At 37.1% G+C, this 20,998-nt stretch overlaps 3 protein-coding genes across 3 annotated transcripts; 1 reads left to right on the top strand and 2 right to left on the bottom strand.

Moving 5' to 3' along the window:
- Nucleotides 1–266: 266 nt before the first annotated feature.
- LOC112178868 (metacaspase-1) lies at nt 267–3,486 on the bottom strand. Its single transcript, XM_024317123.2, has 5 exons — nt 2,751–3,486; nt 1,125–1,455; nt 892–1,012; nt 649–798; nt 267–423 (listed from the first exon to the last, which is right to left on the bottom strand). The coding sequence occupies exons 1-5, from the start codon at nt 3,232–3,234 to the stop codon at nt 364–366; spliced, it is 1,146 nt and encodes a 381-aa protein (XP_024172891.1). The 5' UTR covers nt 3,235–3,486; the 3' UTR covers nt 267–363.
- Nucleotides 3,487–11,513: 8,027 nt separating this feature from the next.
- Nucleotides 11,514–13,495, top strand: LOC112196896 (60S ribosomal protein L37a). The gene is made up of 5 exons (XM_024337369.1): nt 11,514–11,633; nt 12,255–12,294; nt 12,830–12,918; nt 13,047–13,129; nt 13,218–13,495. Exons 1-5 carry the CDS (start codon nt 11,631–11,633, stop codon nt 13,279–13,281), a joined length of 279 nt encoding a protein of 92 aa, XP_024193137.1. The 5' UTR covers nt 11,514–11,630; the 3' UTR covers nt 13,282–13,495.
- A 367-nt stretch (nt 13,496–13,862) lies between these two features.
- On the bottom strand, nt 13,863–17,239 carry LOC112196890 (alsin homolog). Its single transcript, XM_024337358.2, has 3 exons — nt 15,959–17,239; nt 14,980–15,241; nt 13,863–14,445 (listed from the first exon to the last, which is right to left on the bottom strand). The coding sequence occupies exons 1-3, from the start codon at nt 16,936–16,938 to the stop codon at nt 14,266–14,268; spliced, it is 1,422 nt and encodes a 473-aa protein (XP_024193126.1). The 5' UTR covers nt 16,939–17,239; the 3' UTR covers nt 13,863–14,265.
- Between the last annotated feature and the right edge of the window lie 3,759 nt (nt 17,240–20,998).

A 20,998-nucleotide genomic window follows, 5' to 3' on the forward strand; every position in this document is an offset into this window, starting at 1 on the left:
TGATCATTGGACTTGGCCCAACTCGAGAATGAATTTTCAGGCATTCAAGCTCTTCTTTGTATGTTCCCCGTCAGCTACTCTATCATTTTGTTAAGACAAGAAAAGTAACAAGTAAACAAGGTACTTCACAATTTCATGAACTGGGGATTTCAGATGCATATCCTGTTTCAACAAAAACATCATAGGAACAAAAGACGGCTATATATACCAAATGTAAGGAGCAGTACAAACAACTGAAACAAGGGTATCCTATCAATAGGAAACATTAAAGAATGTAAAATATTTTTATTACCCATCAAGTTGTTTCACAAATATCTATAAGACTAAAATAGATGTAGTGTTGATATGAATCGACAGAAAAGATCATAGGGCGAAAGGTTTCGTGTACACATCGAACGGCTCACAGGAAGTTAATTGAGGCTCCTGTAACAAGCAAAACAAAACGGCACATCAATGACAATAAATTGCAATATTAAGTTAAAATAAATATATGAGAACTTAATTTTACCGGATGCTTAATTGCTTATAAACTAATAAAGACTCCTTTGCAGATGATGCTTGTTTTCATACAGAAAGCCTATAGTGATATAACAACGACTATCATTGAACTTTCAATACCAATACAAAGAATGTCGTGCAAGCCAATACCTGTCTTAGCCCACCACCACCAGAGCCCGTACTTCGAATGATATTACGCATAGAATTGAGTATGCTTCCATATGTGGCTGCCTGTCCGCGCTCGATTGCTTGGATGAAGCAGAAAGTCATGGCACTGGTTGATGTGATCTTGGATAGAGCCTTTACCCCAAAAAGCATCAGTCAGATGTTGTGGAAATTGAATCTATAAACATTACTGAACTCGAGACATGTTTTTTTCCTTGTCAAACTTACTGATGTATCAGCAGAGGTTTGATCGTCATCACAACCACTGATAGATATAACTTCTCCACCACTTGTTCCTTTCCATATGCCTGATCCAGGGCGATGATCCTCCCATACATATTTTCCACCCCTAAATCAACAAGGGATATCCACATATACAAATCTTATTTTAGAAGAGGACTATAGGTAAACATAGAGAAAGCGAAGCAAGACATGCATAACTTCATATTACACCTACTAACCTGTTCATTCTGCAAAGGAATGGCAAATCCAGTACAGTGCCACTATGACCAGAGTCTATAATTGCATGAAGCTTGACCCCATGTGGAATGGGCCTAACAATTGTTGCATTTATCTCATCATCGACAATCATACCCTGGGTTTCAAAGTCAAGGGGACAAAGGGTTTCATCATATCCATCAACTTCATCACCATGATAATCCCTCTGCCGTGAACCATGACCAGAGTAGTGAAACACAAGGGAGTCACCTGGTTGGCATCCTTGTACAAGCCAATGTAATGCCATTCTAATGTTGTATCTATTTGGAATCTTAGCTGGCTGAGTTTCTTCTTCTGCAGTACAAAATATGTAAAGAATTAATAGTATACATGTTAAAAAATAAGAATACAAAATACAATTTGCTAAAGGCTATTTACTTTTGCTTCGTATTTGCCAAATGATTTGCATCAAGACAAATTTGCAAGCATTTGCTTTGAGATGGATACATAATTTTTCTGTGTCATTTGGTTGCTAGAAAAGGATAACTTCATACTAGAAGGGGAAAGGTTATTAAGAAGCTTCTCTGTTTCCAGGTGAAGGCATATTTTGAAAGAAGTGACACAACAGAAGATAGCCCTTTTTGTCAACTCCTGATGATGACAGACTGAAGAACAAGACAAAATTAATTATCGTGATTAAAGTACTTGCAACTATAAACGACAATAACCAAGGGTGCAATACCATCCTAAAAGTACTGAAGCTGCGTGCCTACTAGTCTTGACTTTAAACTAGGCCAGCTTTAGTTTTTTCTATTAGACCGAATATAATTTGTTGCAATAGTACGCAACGCTTAACGATTCCCCTTGTCTTGTTCATGAAATGACTATTGCCCTCACAAGGGAGTAGAAGTTCAACATAACAGAACAAAAATGGAATTAAGAAGTCAGGCAGTCCCCAGACCCAGATACAACTACTCCACTTAAAAAAAAAAAAAAAAAAAAAAAAAAGAGTACTGACCCCTGCTGCCCTGCAGTTTCAATGGAATTTACATATGGCTTGCCAATAAAGTTTCTAGATCCACCCGACCACCCTTGACTGTAAGGTTCCTATGAGTCCAAACAGCATAAAGAAAAACCCCATTTGCGATCTAATCAACAAGCAAAATATATCACCACCAACAAAATTTTCATATGCCACACCGTCTGTCAGGCTAATCATTGGTAACTAACTCGTTCATCTAACAAGCTGGAAGATATAACTGTTATACTTCCATCACCTGATGTATTTTAATTTTCCTCAAAGGCGACATAAAAGTATAAAATGATGGTTGAATCAAGCCATCATGACCTGTAGTCAGCTTTGGTAATTAGCTTACCAAATATGATGAAAATCACCCAAAAATTCATCACACTCCTACTCTTATCTTCTCCGATAACTAACCGATTAGCCTTCCTACATACAACATTTATATCCAACTGCATTTCTCATCTAAACTTTCTCCTCATAGGAACTACCCCAAATGCTTCAAACAGCTCCATTTCACAAAAGTCTCAACCTTATATGGTCTAAAGACTCCAATATAACACTTACATATAAAACTTGAATATAATAATTATATATAACAAGCAATATGCAACATGATCCATACCAGTGAGCATGAGAATGGAATAATCTGGAAACTTGAATTTGTTGATGAGGAGATGCCGCATGCATTTGGCGTCATTGATGCAACCCTTGAGCTCATGCCTCGAGTATTTATACGATATCCCGCAGATCACCGCCTTCTTCCGGCCGTGCATGTTCGGCGGAGGTCCCGGCGGCGCGTGGTTGTAGGGCGAGGGAGGGAGAGTGTTGCCAACAGAAAAACTTCCATTATGATCCCCAGTGTTTCCACTAACTTTATTACCAGAAACAATAGTGCAACCTGAAAATAAGACGTCGACATAGTAGGCTACAGCACCATGGAGGGAGCGGGTGGAGCCAGGAGAGGCGACGCGGGTACTGGCATAGCAGCGGCCGCAGCGGACGGATGTGCCGTCGAGGTATATCGGATTCACAGAAGGCAGCTGGATTTGGGTCTGGCAATAGCAACAGTCGACCACCAGTTGTCGTTGGCCTCCATAAATGCTCATTTGGAATCTAGAGGATAAGTGGATGCATGAGTCGAAGGGGAGTGGATATTTGAGACCAACAGAGAAAGGTGGATGCTGGGGACATGAACTGGTGTATGTGGTGCTGGGAATCAAATTCTTCCATATAATGAAGTATCAAATTCATTTTGATAATGAAACTGACAACAACTGCGATTCGGGGCTTATCTGTATTGCGGACCTTTGAATATTGACCATTGGATTACTCAAAGGTTGTCCAAAATAGTTGGATCTTGTGAGATTCTTTACATACTGATCAAGCTCCATTGCAAGGCATAAAAATGATAGAATATATTCAGTGAAGTTCTTTTGTATATGTTAATTTGTTTCAATGTCTTTTTTTTTTTTTTTGAGAAGTTATTGAGAGTAGCAAAGCCTAATTTGATCGCTTTGTGCTAAGAATTAAGAGCAGTAAGGGTTGTGGTGGTATCTGCAGTTCTGTTTATAGACTTTCCGTTTTGTGGAAGGACTGACCTGTCTTTTTAAGGTTAAGAATAAATTAATATTTAATTATAATTGGCCAATTTGCTTTTATTACTGTGGAGCTCACACCAGCGAATACTGATGAGTATTTGTTTCCAGAAAGATTTGATCGCTCTTAAGATCTCAGCCGTCTAGTATTCGTTTTTGAATCATTTCTCTTTAGTATTTTTATTTTTCAATAAAAATGGTTTTTTTTTTAACTAAAAGAAAAATAGACCGAATTATGCATACTAATAATTTTGTAAAAAGAATCGTTTTAATTAAAAATGAAAAGATAAAACTAATTGCATTCCAATCCTATTATGAAGCGAAAATATATGGTTTTGAAACGCATCAATTACTGTTGTTGATGGTTTTCTTTGTCAAATACTAGTAGCTTCTCCTTGCGGTCTGGAGTCTAACTCTAGCTAATTGGATTTAATTGAAGCTTCCGACTACTAAGTCAATATGCTCATGTAATCATGTAGCGTTGGTCCATCCATATATCCCATTCAGAAGGCTAATTTCACGTTGGTGGCATCTATTTTGTGGCTAGGTCGTGTTCAATAAAATGGATTTTTTTTTTTCAATAAAGAAAAGAATTACAACGAGAAGCCTTGAGCACACCCATTTCCAAATTGATCAAACTAGAAGACGAAGCTCGAGGAAAGAAGGAGCTGCTAAAACCAAAAAGGAGGGGCCGAAAGAGAATGGCCTAACGAAGCTAGACTATCGGCTAAAAAGTTAGCTTCTCTCCATTTATGGGATAAGGAGACCAAAGAAACCTGAGAAGCAAGAAATCAGATGTCTTGAACAACAAACTTAATATGCCATGGCACAGAGGTACGACGATTGAGAGCATCAATGAGGATTTTGGAATCGCCTTTCAACAAGATAGATTGAGAGGAATAACTAGCTAACGGTGTGAGACCATCTCAAAAGGCAACATCATCTGCAATTAAAATGTCCATCTAGCCTAGACGTTTTGTAATGACTGACATTAATTGTATTAATTTTTATTTTGCATGAAATTAATAAAGTCTCAATTGTTACTAAATGTAATTTCGTTAACTTATTCCTTTTGATGTTTCGAAAAATCGAAATGTTCAGATAATTTAAAATGCTCGAAACGCTTGATTGAGAAATTGACTTTTTATACATAAGGATTTTTCCAAAACTTCCTTCATGAAAGTAGTAGAGTGCATCGATACGAGTTCGTGCATATGCTGAATGCAAAAATCGGAGTTTGTATGAAGAAATTATAGCTTTCGGAAAAAAATTGCCAAATTAGTATAAAAGACTGAATTTTCTGTATTTTGCAAAGAAGCCAAGAAGGACAGAAATTTTAAAAATTCAAACAGAGCCCTCTCTCTCTCTCTCTCTCTCGGCGACCGGATATCGCTTATTTTCTTCTTCCGGCCATAACTTCGCCATCCGGTCACCATTGGATGTGCCACCAATTGCTTTAGCTTCGCCTCATCCTCCTGCACCTACATGTGGTAGCTTCTCCGCCTATCTAAGCCTCTAGACGCAGCAGCAAGGAGAACCCTATCATAGGTGCAGTTTAGGTCAATGCCGGTTTCTTCCTCCTCCGACCACCATAGCTTGAGCCACCAGGCATTTTAGAATCCCCTGAAGTTGCTGAACATGCTCCTCAAATGGCTTTAACGGAATCGAAGCAAGGAAGGAAAACTGAAGCAGATAGGAAAACTGGAAATTTTTCGATCTCAGTGGCTATTAAAGTAATTGCCGGCCACCTTACTTTGATTCAGAGTTTATGCTAGTTGTGAATGTTGTTAGACATGTTGAGAGGAAGAGTTTAGCATAAGTTCTGCCGCCCAATTCAAAGGTTGGCGGCAGCGCTTTGCTGCGGCTTCCAGCCACCCCACAGACAGTTTTTATTCCTGATTACGATCTACTCGTCGATATGAGCATTTCGATATACAATAAGTAATTTTTGGAGATTATATGATTATGTTAGGATTTTTACTGTTTCCGATCCATGAGGATCAGGCTGTCCGATCGATTTGTAGGTTTGTTATATTGATCATAGAAACGTTCCAGTGACTTTGTGTGGTCTCAGATAAGGATCCGACCGTTGGATCTTCATATAAATTGGAAAAGATAAACCAAAAGGGGATCTGTGAGGACCCGACCGTTGGATCTTCGTAGAAATTGGTGAAGATGATCATCAAGGCGATCCGTAAGGATATGACTGTTGGATTGTTATATACTTATGTTTTGTGAATTGTGTGCTAAGTTGAGACCATATGTGATTAGGTGTTTGACGGATTTGTATTGGGCTAACATTTTGTGATTGTTGATTTTAGCTGTTAGAGAAAAAGCAGCTGGAATTAGAGCTGTGTAAATCTCACATGGTTCATTTATGAACCGAATTTATTATTTTACATTTAGTTGCCAAATTGTGAAAATTGTTTTATAAAAATCAATATTTGTTTTAAATAATATGAACTTGATCGTCTATGGTCCATGGGTAAGTAAAAACAGAATTTTAATTATAAAAATGAATTTCTCGATTTTTGGTGCCTTTGAACTATAGTTGGTATTAGTAGGCATCCCTAAGTGGATGACTACGTATATATATTTAAGTGGAATATACATTTGAATGATGTGGCATTTGGATGAAATGATTGAGAATTGATTGAATTGTTATTTCGAGCATTTACTCTTACGAGAATACAATTTATCATGAAGTTGTTGATTTTATTGTGTTGAAGAGTATTTTGAGATGAGTGAAATATTTTGAGTCACGTGGACTTTTAAATAATGTTCGGTTTGAGGATCTTTTATCACATTGGTGATCGAGGCAATTATATCGTATGCTCACACCTTGACCGAGGTGACATGCTACGATTCAGTTAGAGCTCTAGTCTATCTGTCAATGCACTGCTTGGGGGGGGATAACTTTGAATTATCATGCTCTTACGTGCAATGCACTACTTGGGGGATAAATTTTAGTTATCATGCTCTTAAGTACAATATACTGCTTGGGGGATAATTTGTGTTATCGTGCTCATGAGTATATATTTATAAAAGAAAGTTTCGGTTGTCCTTTCTTTGGTCGCCCATATGGGACTTTGATTTCGAATGAATTGTGGAGTTGACGTTGAATGCTTTGATTTAATTTTGTGTTGTGTTGAGAAATGATTAAGCAGAGGTTGTTGTATTATTTTGTTTTGAGTTTACTCATACAAACTTCAAAAGCTTACCGGGGTTTGTTGTTTGTAATCCCGATGCACTATTTCATGGTGTAGGGGTTAATCTTGCAGGTTAGGACGTTCAGGGTGAAGATCGAGTTGTGTAGTGCAGCAGTATTAGGTTCAGACCTATTTGTTTTTATATTGAAGTTTGTGTATGCTCTTGTGATCCTTACATTTAGATTTGGTTATTTGGTGATGTAATAATTGACTTATGGGATTGAGTTGAATTGTGATTTGGATTTCAGTTGGTTATTGAGTGATTTATTCGAAAAAAAATTATGAGCAATTAAATGGATTAGTTAAATTTTCATGTTTTGAATTTGAATTTATTTTTTCAAAATTCGGGGCATGATTTACTCATTGCCAAAAGAGGATTGCCAAGAGAATCTCGAACACTAAAGTGGATTAGTCAAGTTGTCTCATGACTACTGCTATAGTCAAGCTGTCAATATTGATAAATCTATATAAAAAAAATGTCCACATTTTGATCAATAGTTTGTTTTTATGTATGTGTGAACAAATTACTATATGACCATTATACATCATATGGGAAATTCTAGTGTAGTGGTGGGTATCTCATACCCACATTTACAAAAGTGAGAACAAATTTTGTTTTCAAAGTTGTAATTTGAGTCTTACTTTGTGTAATCTTAGTTCTAATAATGGTAATTACACCTTTTACTACATTTTACAAGTTTTTGAACAAATTCGTTGTCAATGTTGTAATTTTAGTTCTAATAATGGTAATTACATCTCTTACGACATTTTTACAAGCTTTTGAACAAATTCGTTGTCAATGTTATAATTTTTGTTTAACTATATGTAAATAGTGTAAATGAATATGGAAACTTTTGTTCTCAATGTTGTAATTTTGGTTCAAATACTTGTAAATTTTTGTTCAAATAGTTGTAAATGAGGGTATCTCATACCCACCAGTACACTAGCTTGTCTCTACATCATATATAGCAGTACTGTGTTTGTTTGTAGCATTTACTTTGGCTCATGCACAAGGACGTAGTTAGGAATTGAAAATGATTAGGCTAATTTTAGTTAGAGATGGATCCAAGATGTCAAGTTCGGATGGGCTAGAGCAATAACCTTTTTTTTTTTCTTTTTTTTTTTTCTGCTAAAAGCATATAAATTTGTATAAATGATTGAGTTTATTTTTAATACCTATGTGATATACATTTTATTGATTAACAATAATTGTAACAATTGTAAATAAATGAATTTAGAGAAATAAACATTTACTATACTCAATCCTATCATGAAAATGAATAGATGAAGGTAGAAATATTTTGATGTATAATTAGTAAAAAAGAATAGACCCAAAAAAGAAAAAGAAAAGAAAATTAGTAAAAGAAGAAAGAAAGAAAGAAAAGAAAAAAAAAAAAAAAAACCTATTCTATTGGTGATTGAACGAATGACTTGATTTATATTAACCCAAAGTTTTAACCAATTGGCCTATGAGAAAATCATGTAGGTATGTGTAATACCCCGAAAATTCAAATTAATTTCCGATGACATTTTGGAAATGATTTCGTGGTCATGGGCACAAGTACGAAGCTTGGAGGAGTTGTAGAATTAGTTCGAACGATTTTATTTTCGAAAACGAACGTTATTTAGGGGCTCGCGAAAGTTGACTTTTTATAAGTAAGAATTTGGGAAAACAACATTCATGAAAGTCGTAGAGCTCGTCGATACGATCTCGTGCATAAGTGGAACACAATATTCCGAGTTCGTATGATTAAGTTATGAATATTTGAAAATTGGAATTTTTCTATAAATATAAAGAAAATCAGAAATTATTGTTGAAGGACAAAAAACAAATCCTTTTTTTGAGTTTTGGTCCCCCAGCACCTCCGATTTCTCTCTCTCTCTCACTCTCGGCCTCAGACCCGCCGGGTCAGATGCGACCCGACCAGGGGTTTTCTCCCCCATCCGGCGTCCTCCGGCCACGAACCGGCCCTCTTCGGACTTGCCGTGCCCCGCTCAGCTACCTCTTGCCGCTGCCTTGCTGTGCCGCTGCCCCTAGCCTTGGATCGAAGACACCCCAGCCATGCAAAACCCGACCTGGCCAGAGATCCCCGATTCCGGTGTTGCATGGGCCGATCCTCCACATTTTCGTGATCTGCTCCTCCCCCTGATCATCCTCATATCCTCCTTGCACGATGATTTTGAGTGTGGAGTAAAAGATCACGATTTGAAGATTTCGACGTCTCTGATTCAATCTGGAATCTGATCAGAGGGTCGAGATTAATCCAAACGAGCGTTTTGATATATTACAAGGTCATTTTAGAAAAAGTTGATAAATAGTGGATTTACGTTTTGACGTTACTATTTAACGTTTTTACATTTTATCTTCGGTTTACGATCCGCGAAGATCCGACCGTTAGATTTACTTCAAATTTTAATATGTTGATCGTATGACTGCATCGATGACTTTGTGTGGTCACGGGCGAAGATCCGACCGTTGGATCTTCGTATAATTGTGAAATAGTGATTTGGAAGGTGATTCGTGAGAATCCGACCGTCGGATTATCATATAAATTTGTGGAGGTGTTAGTAAGGGCAATTCAGGAAGATCCGACCGTGGGATCTTCGTGATAATTTAGGAGTATGATCCTAAGGGCGATCTGTGAGGATCCGACCGTTGGATCATCATTTAATTTCGATCCGACCGTTGGATCATCGTTTAATTTCAATCCAACCGTTTGATCATTGTTTAATTATGTTTATGAGTTGTGGGCTAAGTTAAGATAGTATTGGATTAGGTGATCGACGGATTGATTTGGCGGACGATTCGTGAAATCGTTGTTGAGCTGTTAAGAATACGCAGCTGGATTAGAGGTGAGTAAACCTCACGTGGTTCATATTACGAACCGAGTACTTTTAATTACTTTATTTCTATCGTAATTGTGTGAAAATATTTATGGAATAAATATTTGTTTTAAATCAAATGGACTTGATCAACTACGGTCCATAGGTAAGTAAAATGATTTTAACTATACAAATGAATTTCACGATTTTTATTACTTGAACTATAGTTGGTATTAGTGGTCATTCCTGAGTGGGTTATTACGTGTATATATATATATATATAGTTGGTATTAGTGGTCATTCCTGAGTGGGTTATTACGTATATATATATATATATATATATATATTTACTTGATTATATACGAATTGGTATGACATTGAAGAGTGTGGAATTGTAATGATTTATTTATTATGGATTGAGATGTGACTTACCAAAATTATATGTGATGAACATGATTGATGAGTTCTGGTTGATATTCATGATTCACATTGGAGGATGTATAGAGGTGGAGAATGTAGGGTTCTGAGGACAGGTGTCCGAAGTTCGACGGTTAAGGATAACCGGAGTGTTTGTATTCTGAGGACGGGGATGTCCAAAGTTCGACGGTTTATTATTAACCGGAGTATATTGTTCTGAGGGCGGGGAGCCCAAAGTTCGAGGGTTATTAAGTTAACCTGGGAATATGTCGTTTTACTTGCACCTAGGCCAAGATGACTAGTAGCGATGAAGTTAGAGCTCTAACGTGTGGTTGGGATGGACCAAAGTGGTGTTATGTGGGGTTGAGTGTTTGTAGGACCAAAGTGGTGTATTGTGATTTGAGGATTGTGAAAATGTATTCCTTGTGGATTTCCGTGAGTTGTTTGATGTCTCTTTGCAGACGTGAGATTGTTGGTTGTTAATTGAGTTATAAGAATTGTAATTTACTAAATCAACAGTTCATTCTTGTTTACTCATACGAGCTGTCAAAAGCTTACCGAGTTTGGTGTTGTTGCAATCCCGGTACACTATTCAAATTGTGTAGCGGGTAATCCTGCAGGTCAGGAGAATCAGGGCGGTGATCATGTGGGTTAGAGTATTTGTTTTGGTTTTACAGCTTTTGTAATTGTGAGGTGAGTTATGCTCATTGAGCCTTACAATTTGATTGGTAAGAGTTGTTGTAATAAATAACTTGAGGATTGGGTTTATGTAATATTGAGAGGTGTGAAGTGTTGTTGTTTAATTCATGTTTCGGATTTAAATTTGTTATTCAAAATCCGGGGCGTGACAGTATGGTATATTTCATGATATATAAAATATTTTTGGAAAAAAATTGAGTTGGAGTGTAGCCGAATGTAGCCTTGTACATGGCTACGTCCCTCATGGATATAAGTAAATAAGATACATCTTGGAGAGAAACATGCTCTTTGATTGATAATCTTGAAATTATTGTATTGCAAAAAAAAAATTGCATCTTCAAACCATTTGAACATGTCACAACATTTTATAAAACTTTCAATGTAGATGGAAAACTTTTTGGGTCTACATCGAAAATGAAAAAAAAATATTGTCTAGATAATGGACACAACTGTCACTTGAGTCGTGAACGACGGACGCCGCCACCACTCAATGCAAACCCTAGGTTTTGGTTCTCTCTTAATATATCAAACACGACTAGAACATGCATTACCATTTGTCATTTTCATATATGGGCCGGTACAAACGACTGAAGTATGGATCCAATCGAAAGGCCCAAAAGAAACAAAAAGCCCTAACCCAAAAGTTCTGGCGTGGGAAGCCACCATATAAAACCCAACGAAAGGAGGGTTGAAGGCTAGAGCTGCTCAAATTGAAGGAGATTTCTAGGGTTTTAGCTCCTCCACTTCCATACCCGAAAGATGGTACGTTTCCTCTATTGCGTCAAACCTTTCTAGCTTTATTTCTGGTTTGCGAATTTCATCGAAATAGATCTGTTTTTCTCCGTTCGGATTTTGATAGTTGTACGTTCGAATCTGTATTGTTCAGTTGTAATTTGTTTCTTTCGATTTTTGGGTTCAAAAGGGATTGCAAAAACAAGTATTGGGTTACTGAAAACCTTAAGAAATGGAGCTGTCTGTCCTTTCATGTAGGTTATAAAAGGTTTTAGTTCTTTTCTCAGTTTTATGTAGTTTCAGACTAAGTTCGGATCTTGTATGGGGAGTTGAAAAGGGAAAGTTGATGTAATGTTATTGTTATTTGAGTGTGTGCTGTATTATTGTTTTCGGTTAGCATTTTGAAATATGTTCTTAGTTTCTGTGATTAGTGCCTTGTCTTTCTATTTTTCGGTTTCTTCAAAGACAGTGGAGGTGGACTCCTAGTTTTCGCTCTTGGCGGTTTTTTGTTCTGTGATTATAACATCTCAATTGAACTGAATTCTGGATAGGAGCAGCTTATATCGATGCTGCTATTATTTTTGCTTTTATTTTTCTAAACCGTGGAGATGATCTTGGGTCTGATGCGGTGATTCCTGATATGTTATACAGACAAAGAGAACCAAGAAGGCTGGTATTGTCGGGAAGTATGGTAAGTGCCCGCTGGAATTTTCCTTTACTTTTAATTCTATGGTTGTAACATTCAACTTCTGTTTGAATCTAACTAGAATAGTTGAAGTCATGGAACTCTAGTCTTAAGTGGTAATGCTAATTGAGGCTCAGAATAATTGTGAATCACCACATAGAAATTTGGAAAAAAAAGTAGCGGATAGGTGTTGGAGTGCATTGCTAGATATTATGTAGTGATAGAACCATGCTGCTACAGGTTTTAGTACAACAATTGTGTAACACCACTTGGCAGTTTGAGGAAAGAAGTGGATGTTGAAGTGTTTTGACTGCTATTTCTAGGGATCACACTTTGATAGAACTGTTGCTACAGGGGAATTGTTATGTTGGGATGGTGTGTCAGTGTCATTAATTGGCCCTTTTAGTTCCTCTGTTTTCTGTTGCTTGATTCTATTTTTTTTTTCTCTCATGAAGAGTTGAATTCCTTACTCATGATAAGTTTGTATTTAGTATGTTTACGTGGGTTAAAAGTTGGTGGTACTTGTTTTACATCTATTCAGGAACCCGATATGGTGCTAGTTTGAGGAAGCAGATTAAGAAGATGGAGGTCAGTCAGCACAGCAAGTACTTCTGTGAATTTTGCGGCAAGGTATTTAATTCTACTGGTCTTGGTTTTTTGTATGAGGGGTCTGCTTTAGATTCATGCAAACTATGTGAGAAGAGGAAAGAGTAATTAGATTTTCTAAATGTAGTCCTAATAAAAGTGACCAATTGCAGTATGCAGTGAAGAGAAAGGCTGTTGGAATCTGGGGTTGCAAAGACTGCGGCAAAGTGAAAGCTGGAGGTGCCTACACACTCAAGTAAGTGTTTTACAAATAATTGGCTTTATTTATGCCATTGTCTTTCAATGCTGATGTTATAACTTACCATTTGGTCATAAAATTGCAGTACTGCAAGTGCCGTGACAGTTAGGAGCACCATCCGAAGGCTCAGAGAGCAGACTGAGAGTTGAAGTTGCAGTATTATGTTTTGCTTGTAACCATTTCTTTTTCTTTTATGGTGCAATATGTAAAACCTAGTCAACCATCTCAACTTTTGATGAATTCTCCTATGTACTTGTATGCGGAGCTATAGCGTTGATTAAGCATAGTGGGTTTTGAGTAAATGATAATTGCTTCCCATGAGGTGGTTCTTTGGTTTGAATTTCTATATACAGGCATTGCGAATTTCAATTGCTTAATTGACGTGGTTATTTGGTCTGACCTCCGGTAATTAGTCGGATTTGTTTCGTAGTTTGTTTATTTCTTACATATCATGTTTTTACTAGTATGCATCTGCGTCTATGTGATCTTCCATGGTGCCATATCTGTGCAAGTCAAACCAACTATTAAAGGCCTAATTCTTATACTTGGTTTGATGCTTAAACTTTGCCTAGTGGTTCTGCAAACCCCTCCAAATGGTATTCTTCAGAAGAGTGGCTTGTCTATTCCATTACTTTAATTTCTGTGTGCTAGAGTTATAAATTGTTTTGCAACTACAAGACTACAAATCAACTCATTTGCGAGTCGCCTAGAGAACTTTTATAAGTGCAAATAGACAAGTGCAGATATTCATTGGTTATTAGATTTCTTTTCACCTTGTTAAATAACTGTCAATTCAGATACAAAAGACAGTGGCTGGGTCAAGATTTCACCAGGCACCAGCACTTATATTACATCTATCTCATCTATACAAAACCGGACTAAGATTGCAACCGAAAATTAGTAAAGCACCCAAATGCTCTCGGGCATTCCCACTGCTCTATGTATACACAACCTAATAAACAATGACAAGTAACTTGCTGATCCTCCAGAGTAGATGAGTTCAAAGAGGCAACATCTTCTCGAGGCAAGACAAAACGCTATGGAACATAAAACTTGACCCCACTTAAAGAAGTCATTTTCGCCCTCCTAACCTCAGAAACTTGCAACAATAAATAAGTTGTCGCCGTGGAGTTTCAGATAACTGGAATTGGAATGTTGTCACTGCTACTATTATGCTGCATTTGTTTTTGGACAGCTTTCACGGCTGCTACTCTAGCTGCATTGGCGGCCCTGTTGGCTGCAATAACAGCCCTATTAACTCTTTCATCCACCTTGGCCACATCATAGGCTTTCTCCGCCACTATTCGTGCTTCCTGATTAGAACAACACAACGAAAACTAATTGAGAACAAATTCTATTAGCTAACAAGTTTTACTATCATGGCTAACAAGTAATACTCGTAAACAGGGAAAATTCATCAAATATCTGCAGATACAAAAATGTGTACTATTAATATCAGTTCCCATTTTATTCAATGTCCCCAAAAGCACATGTATTGTAATAGTTGTGCTAATTGCTAACTACAAGTTTTTCCAAGTATGTTGCTGCAGCTTGACAAAAAAGAGGTAAAACATTTTTAGAGAAGGACAAGCACAGAAAACAAAGCAAGAAATGTGTTGAGTCTTCACTGATGACTCATATATCTTCAAGGAATCACATGTCAAGGAAGATTTATCCAAGCCAACAACTCCTCTGTAATCATAGTGTTAAATTTCCAAAGCTACTCCACAGAAAGAAATTCTTAATCTCTTTATGCGTCTTCTAATTGTAAATGCATCTACAACTATTAGTTTCCATAAAAAAATAAGTAGAGATCTTGTGGAAAGATTTTATGTAATATTAAGTACCTGAACTGCATTAAGGACTTTGGAATGATTAACAGCAACAGGAGATACAGGAAAACTTGCATTCTGTGTGCTTGGAACATCAAGAATTCCATTTTGCCAGTGACCAGCTTGAGTCTCCCCATTTCTAAACGTGTACATACCGAGGCCTTGCCTTCTACCCTCATGCCAGGCTCCCTCATAACGATGCCCATTTGCAAATTGATAGACCCCGAACCCATGCATTTTGTCCGCAAAATACTCTCCAGCATAAGTGTCTCCATTTCTGAATTTAAAGTAACACGTAACAAATTATCAGAACAGTCTCAAACATAAATGAGAACATTAATACATGGGCGTGTCTTTAGCCACCATACCAAATTATGCAAATAAACAAAACATGCATGGGTGTATATTTGTGTGTATACTCATTGCAGGGCAAGACAACACAATATGTCAATATAATGAAAGATCAGTATATATTGAACTGATATCTGTTCACATTTAACCTCATTTCCAACATTAAGTTGACAATCCAAGCAACAAAAGCCCCAACATACTTGCTACTCAGGACAACTTGGCTCAAAATATATAAGCAAAAGCAAACTGATATTTGTGATTCATCCTTTGATACGATGTGACATCAATTTTATTTGTCAAGGCTCTATAGTCCGTGCTAGAGACATTGTTCCTTGTGCAAGGCTTACAAGCATAAGAAGCCCCTATATTATGGACAAAACACACAATATACAGAAAAACAAAAACATAATACGGCACCACTACACACACAACAGACCCTTGGCAATCAAAAGAATCATAGCTAACGAAATATGGGACGCATGCTTGATCATTCTTTTGCAAAACCACAAATTTATAATGAACAACCAATAAGCATCACATCCCAATCCATCATTAACAACATTACAATAACACTGAAATAAAATTACCAAAAACATAACAGAAAATCTGAAAACAAGGAATCCCAAAGGTTGTGGAAAATTACCTGAAATGGTAGTGGCCAAGGCCATGCTTGACACCCCACTTGAATTCCCCTACATATCTACTCCCATCCTCACATGTATGAACTCCACACCCATGACTCTGCCCATTAGACCATTCCCCGGCATAAACATCCCCGGTGTAAAACCTATACACCCCGAAACCATGCCTAAGCCCCTGCCTATACTGGCCGCGATACCGGCTCCCTCTAGCCCAAGTCTCTACACCATATCCATCATACTTCTCATCCACCCAATCCCCCTCATACCTCCCACTCATATAATAGTAATAAACCCCGCTCCCGGAACACTTCCCCTTATGAAACTCACCCTCATACACGTCCCCGTTGCTGTAAGCCTGCACCCAACACCCCGAAATCCCTCGCTTCTCCGGCTTCTGCCGCGACCCGATTGACCAGAACACCGGCAGCGGCGGCCTGGACAATGAAGCAGAGGACTTAAGCTTGATCGGAAACGACCTGGCCAGAAAAAGCCGGATAGACGGAAGCCGAGGGAGGGCTAGATTGAGGGAGAAGAGCAATGCGGATGAGAAAGCGAAAGCTGAGAGGAAGTCGAGAATGAAGGAATGACTCGGGTGAGAGACGAGGAAGTAGAAGAAGGGGAGGGAGAGGAGCAAGAAGAGGCGGCGGAGGCGGTTGACGCGGCGGAGGAGGCGGAAGAAGGCGGACTTGGCGGCGAGGGAAGGAGAAAAGAGAGGTGGGTTTTGAGGGGCGGGTTGGAGTTTGTAAAGGGTCGGGGATTTGACTAGAGAGGAGTGAGCTTGGGTCAGAAGGGGACGCTTGTAGGGTATGGTCTGAGGAATCGGGGCGTCATTTAGAGATGGGTAGTGAGCGAAATGGGAGAACTGGTGGGAGATTGAAGCGAGAGATGAAGGTGGTGGGGCGGAGATTATGGTGGGGTTGAAATCGGAAGAGAGGCCGGTGCTTTCTTTTCCGATCTGAGCTTCTGATTTCTTCTGATGCATTACATATGTGAAACAGACCCAACACGTGACGAGGAGGAAGAAGAAGAAACAAAGGTTGAGACTTTAAGGTTGGTTTAACTAGTTTGAGATTCTGGGATTGTGGTTTGGTTTGAAAGTCTGGTTTTTTTGTGGCTGGGCGAGTGTTTCTCTCTGGTTTGGGTTTTTTTTTTGGAGGGTCGGCAATGGAGGAGACGAAAGCGCTGAGTTTATGGCTGGATTGAAAGCGAGAGAGAGAGAGAGAGTGTGGAGGAGTGTTATACAATCATGACGATCGTCTTGTCCAATTTTGAAAAATCAGGGAAAGGAAGGAAGGTAAGTATCAGACAGAGAGAGGAGCGAGACAGAGAGAGAGGCGGCAGACCCCACAGAATTAACTCGGTAAAAGAGTAAATTTACTTCATTTTTTTACTTTTTATGTGTTCCTTTCAAGAAAGTAAATACGCGTGTTCTGTGAGGTTAAACGAACTATTTTTGGGATCCTAAAGTGGGAAATATACAAGAGGGTTCTTATTTTGGGTTTAGGGAACTGGTGTAGGGTACTGTCTTGTTGACCTTGACAAGTTCATATTTAGGAGACTCGCGCAGGGTAATTTTTTTTTTATTTACCGTGTTTATATTTACGAACTATGTTTACGATGAATCACTAGGTTAACGTAAGTGATGAGGTGAATGGAAAGCAAGATATGATGGATGTCAATATTGTTTGATAAAGTCTAAAGTTTGTGTTGATGATGTTGAAACTTAAAAGAGTTAACAATGGGTTTGCCCTCGTTACGAATTATTTTTTGCTAACCATATGATTTATGTCTTTTTACCTTAAACATATCCGAAAGTACAAAATAAACGGTTGTGATTTATAGTTTTGAGGTTGTATGTGTCAACAAGAAAGGAGGATCAATTTATTCAATGCAGAATTAAGCATACATCAATATATGCTAGTCTTGTCATGTTGATGAATTGTACAATATAATTATGAAAATGTTGATTCGTAATTGTTTTTTATAAAGACTTTTTCTTCTTCTATTTTAGGTAATATCAAAGAGTCTTTATAATCTTACTGTCCACATGATTCCCATCCTATTCTAGTACCTGAAATTGAAATAGAAGAAAAAAATAGAGAGACATTATTAATAACAATTATGAACCAAACCTTTAAACAAAACAACACACATTACGAGTTGATTTGTTAGTATCACTTAAATAAGGCACCTTATCAAAAAATTAATTTTACTGTCATTTGGCATTTGTTATAGGGATTTGTTCATAAGTTCAATTTTTCTCCGTCCTATTCATACAAAACGGTTAGAGATAATACTAGTTTTTTCACATGCTCTCCATAGTCAATGTTTTTTTTATTTCCCTGATGGAAGAAGGTTGAATAGGAGTGTGAGTATAAAGGGGTATGAGTTGGAACAAAGAAGAGTGAGAGTAGAGTTGAGAGAGGAAATGGGGGATAAGAGTTGGTGTTTTGAATTCTAAATTCTATTGCCATACTATTCCATGTTGTACTTCTACATCATGTATTTATTAAGCACTTGTGTTTTCAGTTCCTTCAAATTGCATCATGAACCTACCGATTTCATATAATCCAAGTCTACTTTGATGGAGAATTGTTAATGCACATTGTGTCGCTAATGTAGCATGTAAAATAAGAATTTTTATTCAATACGTATTTATATGATTTGGAATGTAAGATTAAATATGTATTTACTCCTTCATAATGTCAACTTCCCCACTGTAATATGAAGCCTAGCTAGCAATATGCCAATCCTTACCCCCTTATCCAGAATTTGACATGAGATGGCAAAGGAAAGCGACTACATAAAGAAAATTTACAGATAAGGGGTTACAGATTTTTCTAATCACCACTGCATATGAAATTAGCCCAACTCATCCTGTACTTGACCCATAGTTCTTGGCAAGAAAAGACCCATGGACACATGGTGCTCCACTCAATTTGAGCAGCTTTTGTTTGTAAAAAGATACAAAGCGAGGTAAAATAAAGCTTCAATTCGGCCATAGGCCCGTATTCTTTATTTTTGTTTTCATGAAATTGGAAAAAAAAGTAAAATCCAACTTTTTAGAATTACAAGATCGATTTGTACTCTTTTTCAAACTCACTAATACAATGTCAATCAAATATGTATATGAACTTGTGAGAACAAATCAGCTAAATATATACTTCCGTCTACATTTCATTATATTTAATTTAGTGACTTAAATCTCTCATTCGTATGTGAGAGGTCGTGAATTCGACTCATAGAAAGTTCTTGTAATTCTTAATTATTTGATGTAATGAAAAACAAATGGTGCATTTAGGATTCTGCTTAAAATGTGATTACTTACATAAGTAATAGACTATTGAACATAAGTACGGCCACATTTCAATGCTTGCCATCTCATTTTAAATAAACGAAGGACATTTATTCTTGTTTCCCCATCCCATGGTTTTGTTCCTGCATTAATTCTAATGGTTTTCTTGTCTGAACTCTAATGATTTTGACAAGTTCAACTCACTAATTTAGAAGGTAGTAGTCCAAATTTGAAGAATGTGTAGAGCTAGTTGGTTTGACCCAAAAAATACCCATTTTCCGTTTTCAGTTAATTTTGATGAAAAAATACAAATTTTCGAGTATGATCTGTCTGTGTTGGAAGACCTCAACATGACTAGACGTCTGTTTGGTTAAAGATTTCAACGTTATGGTGCTAATTCAATTTTGTACTTAACACATATATAATAGTAACAGGTTCTTGGATTTCAAACTTGTGTGGAACACTCTTTGAACAATAATTAATAAAATGTTGTTATCAAAAATTAATGTGTATGTCAACATGCCTTCTAAAAGTTTATAACAAATTCATGAAATTCAAAATTGTGTAGCACACTCTAGGAACCTATATTATCATTGAAGCATTCCACTTACTTAACTAACAAGTTAAGAAGTTAATAGAAGAATTAGGTCAGTATTTTGCTTTGTTACATTCGGAAAACTCGCCTCTTTAACTTAGCTTAATTTTAACCCAAAAATTGATCTGCACAATTTTTTGTAAACTTGTATATGCAACCTTCCGAGCATATATTGCAAAATTCCTTTCTATACTTCTACATTAAGGTTTTGACTAGGCAATTTCTGCAGGTTGTGCTATGCCAATTCAAATTTGTACCAAGACATCTGTTTGAATTTGTTTTCCCCATTAAAAGGTCAAAGCTTCAAGCTATATACAGCTTGACCACTAGCATTTATGCAATTAAAAGGAAAAGAGAAAGTTTCAATCTCGAATTTTTAAAACTCTCTGTAATGCCATTGTACAAAGCAGATTCTGTTTTCCTTTCCCATGTCTTGATATGAAATTCTATTGTTTGTATTGAATTGGATTTTTTGTTCAAAGTTCAAACCTTGGAAGATTTGTGACAAATGGTTGTTGAAATACAAACATCATGTGTTTGTTTAAATGAAGAACAAACAGGAGAGCGGAGTTCACAGCAATAGTTTGGCCACTTCGATATCGTCGTCGAAAGTCAGATTTTCCCAAGGAGAGTTTGGCCAATAATTAGTCGGAAGGTTGCAGAACATTAAACAAAGCCTTCGCTGCCGTTTTAAAATGAACATCGTTATTCTCTAAACATAAACAAAGCATAAAACAAATCCATTTGAAACAAACTCAGGACCACAGGACATAAACAAAAAATAAAACAAATCCATTTGAAATATAAAACACCAACAATTTTTTTATTTCTTCCAACAACCTCAGAATTTTCGATCTCCCTCATTTCTTGCAGACCATCACTTGATCAACAAATATTCTGTTCCCATTCCCCTTTCTTTCATCCTCGCGACGATAAACGAAGTAGTGCCTCTGTTTTGATCTCTATTTGCAACACAAACAAGCTAGTTAGGCAACTATAAATCTTAATTGAATGCAATTTTGGTATAGCCCTACTCATGAACAAGGACGGTCATGGTCTGGTACATATTCAAAGCAAATAGATGATGAAAAATGTCGTGAAACCTAGTCAGAGTATTTCTGCTTTGTACTCGGAACCACAATTCATCAAATT

This window comes from Rosa chinensis, chromosome 1 (assembly GCF_002994745.2).
Source record: "Rosa chinensis cultivar Old Blush chromosome 1, RchiOBHm-V2, whole genome shotgun sequence".
Classification (NCBI taxonomy): Eukaryota; Viridiplantae; Streptophyta; class Magnoliopsida; order Rosales; family Rosaceae; genus Rosa; species Rosa chinensis.